At 39.7% G+C, this 9,411-nt stretch overlaps 1 protein-coding gene across 1 annotated transcript in view; it reads left to right on the top strand.

The window, feature by feature from the left end:
- The window catches only part of COL25A1 (collagen type XXV alpha 1 chain), a 321,936-nt gene extending 313,114 nt beyond the window's left edge, over positions 1 to 8,822 (top strand). Inside the window, exons 36-38 of the mRNA XM_044428504.1 lie at positions 4,213 to 4,290; positions 8,245 to 8,283; positions 8,633 to 8,822. Coding sequence (XP_044284439.1) covers positions 4,213 to 4,290; positions 8,245 to 8,283; positions 8,633 to 8,635 — 120 coding nt within the window. The 3' untranslated portion in view covers positions 8,636 to 8,822. The remainder of the gene's footprint in view (positions 1 to 4,212; positions 4,291 to 8,244; positions 8,284 to 8,632) is intronic.
- Positions 8,823 to 9,411: the final 589 nt, after the last annotated feature.

The raw sequence follows: 9,411 nt of genomic DNA, 5'->3' as shown, positions 1-9,411 counted from the left end.
GTACTCGTCCAAGCTCCTTGTCCACATCATCGGGCCGCAATAACTGAAATTCATCCAATAATTCTGGACCAGACGGCAGCGTTGGTGTCTCCCTTAAAACCTCTGAATCAATAGTGGAATCCAGCTCGTGACGAATCTGAGCGATTTTCTCCCTAAAATGCTCGGCAAAGTTGTCACAGCAGGCCTTTGAGGGTGGAATCAGCTCTTCCTTCGGCCCTGGGTGAACCAGGCCTTGCACCACTCGAAAGAGCTCCGCCGGACGGCATTGTGAGGAGGCAATGGAAGCGGAGAAGTGTCTCTTTTTCGCCGCCCTCACCACCACAGCATAGGCCCGATAGTGGGCTCTTAAGTGTGTTCGGTCAGATTCATCCCGTGATTTCCTCCACCTACGCTCTAGCCGTCTCCCAACCTGCTTCATTGCCCTCAATTCTGGAGTGTACCAAGGGGAAGAGCGGGCTCTGCCCGGTGGGAGAGTATGCTTAGGAGCGATCGTGTCTACAGCCCTGGTCATCTCCCCATTCCACAGTTCAACCAGAGCCTCGACAGGAGCACCCGTCTTGTCAGCCAGAAACTCCCCCAGAGCCTTCAGGAATCCTTCCGGATCCATCCGGCTCCGGGGGCGGACCCACACAATCGGGTCTGCACCCTTACAGAGGGAGATGTCGCTCTCGAGCACAAACCTCACTAGGAAGTGATCTGACCATGACAGGGGAGTCAAGCATAAATTCCTCACCCTCAGACCACCCTCTTCCTGCCCCGTCGAGAAAACCAGGTCCAGAGTGTGTCCACGTTCATGGGTCGGGCCGGTGACATGTTGAGACAGCCCCATGGCCATCATGGAGGCCATGAAGTCCTGAGCCGCCCCGGTCAGACTAGCCTCGGCATGGATATTGAAGTCCCCCAGGACCAGCATCCTGGGGGTCCTCAACACCAGGTGTTTATTAATTTGTTTGTTCATTATTTTGGTAACTACATAGATTTTCCCTGTGTTTTCTATGAGCACGGAATGAATGTGAGCTGCCTTTCGAATTCATTGCTGCTTTTCTATTCCTTAGAATCTAAATTAAAATGTTCACTGTGATACTTCCTGGTCACATTTTGAAAAGATTATGGGACTAAGGCTCTGTCTGAGACACTTTAGCATCTTAGGCAAAATATTGAAATATTTCTCATAAGCCAATCCTTGCAATTTCTTCAGATCCATCTTTGGTTCTACAGCTTTGCCATAGTTTTCAATCAGGCTTTCTTTATGTTTCCTCTAACTGTACCTGTCATTCACTCCATCTGTCTCTCAATGAGCTATAATAACTTTGTGCTAAGCCACTTCGCTGTCTGTCCTAGGCAAGAAATAACTATACATATATATTAAGGATAGTGTGGAATCACAATGCCACTCCATAGGCACGTTCAGTCAATTAAGACTGTTGAACACAAGTGCTTGCCCTTGAAACTGTAATTCACATTTGGGGTACCGTATTATTTAATCAAGGGTGGAGCACCTCTCACATTTTCAGTACAAAAGACAAAATGTTCTATGCACATCACTTTGGTTACCATTCTGAACAGAAACATTGATTCAGACAAAGCTCCATGCCTTGGGTCGGAACCAGCACTTCTGCTGTGGTCCTGTTTGATCTGCCGTGAAATCAGGATCCATCAGTCCCACAACGGAAAGCTAACAATTCTGAAAGTGTATTCTGAACACAAGTGGAAATACTGCTTTCTGGATCAGGACGGGTCTTTGGAGCTTCCTGGTGTGCAAGTTTTGTTGACCTGTCCCCTTCTGGAAATAATGGATTTGCTCATTCCAGGTTACTTTTAAGGTCATTGGCTCCCTGCTGTGCTACGAATTGGAGGCACAATTCTTGGTGTTACTTCCTCTAAGGTCTGCAGTTTCTGCCTTTTTCTCCACAGTATTCCAAAACATTTTGGCACACAGACAAGATAAATGAATCATATTGTTCATATAATGTAATACAGTATATCTCTCCATGGATATGTGTTTGATTCTCATTGGAATGTTTGTCTTATATGCCATAGTATATCATGTGTGTTGTGTAATGTCAGTTTTTAAATATATTTCAGCACGATACTTAATTTCTTCCATTAACTTAAGGTGAAAGCCTAACTCTTTGGAGGTCTTTGAGAGTTTCTCATTGATTCTATAGAATGTATGCCCTGGCTTGTTAAATAATGCTATGTTAATAAGGGACTGTATCAAACATTTTATTTTCTGCTGTAAATGGATGCATATAATTTTTGGTGAGAAAATGAGTGGATGTCCATTTGCTATATGTCATCCTAATCTTGCTTCCCTTTTCAGAGGTGCATCCCTCCTTCTCCTTTTACCTTGTTTCCTTACAATTCCTCTTGTCTTTTTTACCCTTTTCCTCATCAATTATAGTTACCTAAAGCCACGACCTTGACAATCCTTCCTTGGTTGCTCCTCATTTTATTCTACTAATTTTCCTTCTGCTATTTCTCCAACCTCTAATTTTCCCTCATTCTGTTTGATGGTAGGTTCTTGTTTGTTTTGTTTTGGCTTTTTTTAATCAAAGCACTTTGGTTGTGTTGAAAACTTTGAGAGATACTGAACTTCATTTACTGTTATGATCAACCAATTGGTTGTAAAATCAATTTTAAATTAGCTCTCAAGCTGTCTCCCACTGACTGGAGATGAAATGATTTTCATAAATAGCAAACTATTTTTAAACATGAAATCTGTCTAGTAAAATCTGTCACATTAACTCTACATTCTGAAATTTCCATAATGTGCACTTTCTTAAAAGCAGTTCTATCTTCAGGCACATAACTAAACTCTGAAAGTGATACTTTAGTCCATGAAAGATGCCAATGAACATTTTATTGTAATTTTAATTGAAGAGAAAAGACCCATTGGAAAAATATTAGAGTATATATAGATCAAAAAAACTTTATTCTTTTGAATCCTTTTGCAGAATTCAAAAATTTGATTTTTCTAGGCAACAAATGACCCTTAATGAACTTTAAAGAAAGAGATTAGCAGAGCATTTTGGCAAATAATGCATTAGAACTAATAAACAAAAAATAATTGGGAAAAGAAAGGTTGCAGCAAATTGACCGCATTAAAATGCACAAAAGATTCAGTTTAACTTGTTTTTTCAACTCATCCCACTTTATTAATCATATCTATATGCATAAGTTCAGTTTTCATGAGCCCAATTCTGAGTTAAGCTTTCAACCCTAAATATTGAAGTGCAGCATTGTTAGGAAAACAGCTTCCTTACTGACAAACGGAAAACATTATCGATTTTCCATGGAAACTCCAATTCAGAGTTGTGTGTGCACACATAGAAGCAGATGGTATTCTTATGTGCACTTGATTTCCCTTTTATTTAAAAGGGCTTTCATTTGGGTCATTGCTTCAAATCTTGCTTTAGGATTCAAAGCATGCATGATGATATCAAAACAGAAACTCAATACAACCAAACTGCAATTGTTGCTCATGATCACCATATAATCTATTTTTCCACATAATGCCTCGTGCAAACTAGAACACTGTGGTAAGTGTCCTTTCAGCCCTCCATTGGCTAAAAATAAAATTTAAAACATCTTTTAAAACATCTCTATTTTTCCCTGAAAAGAATGAAACCTTTGTTTTATGCAAACTGTTGTATCCACAGGGGGAAAAGGGAAAGAAAGGCAAAAAGGGGCCTAAAGGGGAGAAAGGAGAACAGGGTGCCCCGGGATTAGATGCACCTTGCCCATTGGTATGTCTCACTCATGTATTGGAAATGTCTCCTCTTACAGTAGATAATATAGTAGGATGTCATAACAGAAGGAGGAACAAGCTACAGCTTTCTCTGTAATGCTGGTATTCATTCAGAGCAAAGAACCTATTTGTTCAGGATGTTAAAAAAATCTAGCAGACATTTGGCCTCGCTTCTTTTAAAACAACATCTTAAATTGTTAAAATAGAACAGGTATTCATGGCAGATTTGTGCATAATTTTCTGTGTAAGTGCTTGCCTTCAGAATGCTAGTTGTTTATCACATAGCTCAGTTGTCCTTGATACTTGGCTTATTTCTAGGAAGTTAACCTGCCAGCATCATTATTGTTCACCCTCCTTGTTAGCTTGCTCCTCCTTTTCTTTCATTCCTGTTTTGCTTATTCCAGCTAAGTCAATGCAAAAGATATTTCTTAGTAACGCTGCAAGTTAATCTTTACAAACAGGGATTCCGTGGAATTAAGGGGGAAAAAGGGGAGCCAGGCCAGCCAGGCCTGGATGGGCTGGATGCCCCTTGCCAATTGGTACAGTATTGCTCTTTCCTTCCAACCCTGCATGTGATTCCTGTGTTTCCAGTCAGTTGTTTCCAATGTAAAGTTTGCAATGACCGACTTTACATTATACGTCCCCATACATGCATGTGCATGATCAAACTGGCTGATTTGCTGAAAATAACAGCACCCAGAGGTCACGCATCCTATCAACATCTGAAGCGTAACACGAAGCACTTTGCACTTGCATCCCATGGTGGATCTGAGCTTGTTTTATTCCAACGTTTGCAATAAGTATGAGTTCTCCTTCAGGAGTGTTTGTCTTCCCATCCTTGTCAACACCACCCAAATGTTTTCTGCCAGGCTCACAGTGAATGAAGCAGCCCTTTCTGCTGACCCAAGGCAGATACATATGACTGACTGACTGACTGACTGACTGACTGACTGACAGTTTTGCTTGCTTTGCCCATGGGTGTGAATTTTACCTTACCTCACAACCATTTTGAATATGGTTTACCATTCTGAGTCTCGAGTGCGTGGCTTTTCCTTTCTTATAATAGAACTGAGGTAATATTAGTTGTGTTCACTGAAAAAATAAATAACCTGAAACGCACCGGTCTGGAATCAGTAATACACTTCCATTGTAATAGCAACATGAGGTTTCACTGTGCATACAGGCACTCCAAACCACTAAGTTCTCTCATCCCTGCCTGCCTATGGAGACTTGTTAACTTTAGTAGAGGGAATAGCTCCACCCAGGGCTGGCATCAGGTTGGCAAGGCTAGGAGCTTGTCATGGTCCACTTTCCAGAAGGCTGCCTACTGCAGTGTAGAGCCACCTGGCCTCCTACTTTTGCTCCTTGCTGCCTCTTCACATTTCCCTCTCAGAAAGTGAGCAGTAACAAGAATGAGGAAAAGGAAAACAAATGAGTAGCGGTGAGAAGAAGGTACATCCATTGAAGACATCTTACTTCCCAGATTGTGTCTATGAACAGCCCCCTGTTTAAATAAATGAAGCAATGCACACACACCAAGGACTGTAGCCATGAGCTCCACTGCACACACAACCTCTGCTCAGCATTCGAGAGACATTCGAGGCTTAAAGTGTGCCCCAGAAAGAAACCGTGCATGTCAGGCCCATTCCCTGTGTCTCTAGACAAGCTGCCTGCCCACCTGTCCCCACAGAGCCAGCAAGGTCTGGATGAGAGTTCTGTTCATGGTTGGTTGAGCATGTGTAGAACTCTGTGTGATTGCCAGTCCCTGCCTTATCAGGATTCCCAATCCTGCAGAGATTCCGACTTGCATTCTACTCCTCTGTCCAAACCTTCCTGGTTTTAGGCAGAACTGAGGGGTGTGGATCCAGCATGCCCAGAGACATAAGGAATAGGACCAGCATCCATCTCAGTATACGGATTAACCTCTCATACGTTCAAGCAAATATCTAACTAGAGTTATAGAATATGGAATGACTGAGAGCTGTTCCAGTCTGCCTCTTGTCAAGGTAATATTCTGCACATGTAACTCTATTAAGTATGAATAAAAATATTTCCCTGATATTGACAGTGGGAACTTTCTTTTCACACATTTTGAACCGAACACTCCATGGAGGTTTCTTCTGGACTGACCTTATCATGCTTAGAAATCACATTATTCATAAACTATTCATGAGTAACTGAATTCTCACTGATTTCAATGAACCTACTCTAAGTACGATGCAGTATGAATCCAATCCAATGTTTCAAGATTAGGATATAAGTCCTTTTGCCTAAAATTAGATAGACATATAGGAGGCATTGATGGGGAATTGGTCTTGTGGTCCTTGTTTACATAATCAGAGCCCACATAATCAGTTCCACTTTTGACTGGAATGCAATGCACATTTGAAAATAAAATTTATCAGACCTTTGTAAGTAGTTAATGGCCTGCAGCCCAAAGCCCTCAGTGTCTTTGTTTCTTAAATGTTTTCAATGTAACAGTCTTTCCTTTGGAACTTAATTCCCCACAATAGACACAGCAGTTCCTCCACTCTATGTTAGCATGAGTTCAAACTCCTACCTATACTAAAACTCTACTTGTTGATCCTTCTCCTTTGTACCAATCTGGCAACACTCTTTATTTTCAATATTGTCAAACTATAATTTTAAAAACTATTATCTACCCATTTCTAGAAAACTCCAAAGGCTTTTTAATGATTAGCCGTTGATCTGCATGTTTTGATACTGTTTGTAGTTTAAGCACGATTCTTTAAAGGTGAATGTTAAAGTTAAGTAGGTTTTCTTTTAAGCACAGTGTTTCTAATCAAAAATATCAGGAAAATCTTTGAGTATAAACTCCATGTTATATTTTGTTTGCCTCTAATGATAACCTATAGTTCATGTATTTGGTTGCATGCCTTCATCATTCTTGAAAACATGTTTGCTTTTACAGTATCATTTCTGTCTGGAAATAAAGGAAGACTATCCTATGGATATGACCCCATAAGGCAAATTTATTGGCAGCTAACCATATATTTTGTTTGAGTTATTGAAGAGTTCCACAAAAAGGAGTAGGAAATCACCAGGGTTTCTCAGAATTACTAGCAGATAGGCAACCCCAGTGCAAAGAACACAACTGTTCGAATCAGAATTGTAAATAAAAAATGGAACACATTTTGGGGACAGATTTTTCCCATCATTTACAGGCCAATAATGTAAATTATCAGTCTGTTCCCGACTTGGTCATACATGCTAACAATCTCACTGTCGTGTCTAGGTTAAGTGGAATCATACAAACAATCAGAACCAATATTTGTAAATTTAGCCCTAATCCTAAACATTTTCAGTGGTTTGTCATTTTTCAGTGCCAGGGTACTACTATTATTTATGATGTTGCACTGATTCAACAGTAATGGATTATTAACCTAAGCACCAGATTAGAGGGTTAAAAAATAGCAGTTAGTATCTGAAATAAACTCGCTTAAAATTAAGCCAGTGAAGACTATTTCTGAATCTTATTGCTTGAAAGCAGATTCTGGGTGTACATGATAAAATTCTAAACTTCTTTAATGGTTCTGTCTTGGTAAGAATAGACAGGGGCTAAAGCTTTGTATGTGCAGCAGGGCTTTGGGGGACCAATTCCAACTTCACCCCCTGCTGCATCCAACAAACTGCTCAGAACACATTGAAGACCTTTGGGGATGAAACAGGAAATTGGGAATATCCAATATTCACAAGCATTTACACATGTAGATAGAATTATGCAAATAATTACAATAATACATTAAAATACAAAATAACAAAGTATAATTTATTACCCATTAAGAACTTCTAAGCAAATACTAGTTAAGACAATGCCCTTGCCACTCTTTCAGTTAATTCATTTGTTTAATTTTTCTTTCAAATAATGTTAATTTCTTATGAAAATATGGTATAAATGTCAATAACTGAATTAACTTATTCATGGAAGGATAATTCCTATGAACTCCAGATAGAAATGATAGCCTCTTGGTCATGAAAAGAATTTTCTTGAATAATTTATCCTTTCCCAAATCTATCTAGTCCTGCCCAAGTGGACCAACTAGACCAACTCCGTTGCATAATTGATCCTAGACAGTGAATTGTTAAAGGCTGACCATAACATGCTTATTGCTGGATTGGAACCCTAATTGTCCTTCCATTATCACTATTTTATATGGATCACTGTAGATATCAAAGCTATGCATATATTTGCATGAAATAAGGCATTTGTTAATCTTTAAGGTGTTCCTATGATTTCATGCCAACCATTGATGGTGGTGCTGGTGAATTTTTCTTCAACAAATAGGAGGAACACTAAATTATATATATACATATATATGTATTTATATAGAGAGAAAATCCTCATGCATCCCACCCATTCTTCTATTGAACATTAGAATTTTACTCATCTTCCTACATTAGTTTGCAATTTGTGACATATGGAACGGTGTGGGTGTTTGATGTGACTAACTTGAATTTTGTTCTTCAAACAGGGACCAGATGGGTTACCAATGCCTGGCTGTTGGCAGAAGGTGAGTCCTTCAAATGTCTTTATGTTTCTCTATTTTGATCCTCATAGAACCCAAAGCAGCAAAATGTGAACATTAAGTCGGGAGAATTGTAGGATATTAAGCAAATACTTAGACTATAAAAAGGAAAGCGTTTGCTGATTCCCTTGCTGCCTTAACTCACCAGAACATGCTTTGATCAGAGAATTCTGTCACCGTTTTTCTGTTCATGAGAGCAGTGAGTGCCCTGTTCTGTGTGAGGAATGCTGTTCTCACATCTCTTTATCCAACCCAACTTTTAAACAGTTTACACCAATCATTTTAATATTACAATACTAACATTACTGTGATGTTTCTTTTTGTCTCTTTGCAGTGATGAATCTAACTTTGCAAGCATGAAGTTGTATATATAATGCTCCACCTCTTGTATTTATAGTTGAAATGGAACCATTGGTTTTACAAGTCTGAAAAGTCTGAAATATGTTTACATGTAGCTGCTTCCACTTGTTTGCAGTAGTCCATGTGTACATCTATCCTTCACATACATCTGCAATTGGATGAAACATAAACTGTGTGAGAAACTTGCAAGTCAAGTACTAGTCTCTTGACAGAGTTAGTCTCTATTGGGGGGACACTGATAGACATTTGTTGTTTGTGCAGTTTTCCATTTCTGCAGTTTTGTTTTGTTTTGACTTGTGGATTTGCATGGACAAGTGCCATGGACTAGTTTACATGAAATTGTGACCAAATATGAGCTCAGTGCTAGGAAACGTACTGTACCTAATTGCCATTGGAATATAGTGACTTGGCTTCCATATTCACTTGCATAAACTGTATCACTGGTCTATACCCCCCACCCCACCCCATACTCGCTGCGCTGACTAAAATCAAAAGCATGACGTGTGTGCCAAAACAGCTTGTGGTGTGATCATCTCATATGCTACCTTGGTTGCTGCTGTCAATTTCAGTTCAGACACCTGAATTGTTTTTGTTCTTTTTGTCATCTCAAGGGAGTCACACCATGGCTCATTGCAAAAAAATGATAAGAGGAGGAGATTAAGACGATGGTCTCGAATTTGGAGGGAACTGCAGTTCCTTCCGATGGTGGATGGCTTTCAGTCTTCTGAGTTAGGAAACCACCTTTGTCTACAG

Source organism: Varanus komodoensis, unplaced genomic scaffold (assembly GCF_004798865.1).
Source record: "Varanus komodoensis strain SLA01 unplaced genomic scaffold, ASM479886v1 scaffold2, whole genome shotgun sequence".
In the NCBI taxonomy this organism is placed as follows: Eukaryota; Metazoa; Chordata; class Lepidosauria; order Squamata; family Varanidae; genus Varanus; species Varanus komodoensis.
This window is presented reverse-complemented; position numbering and strand designations above follow the sequence as displayed.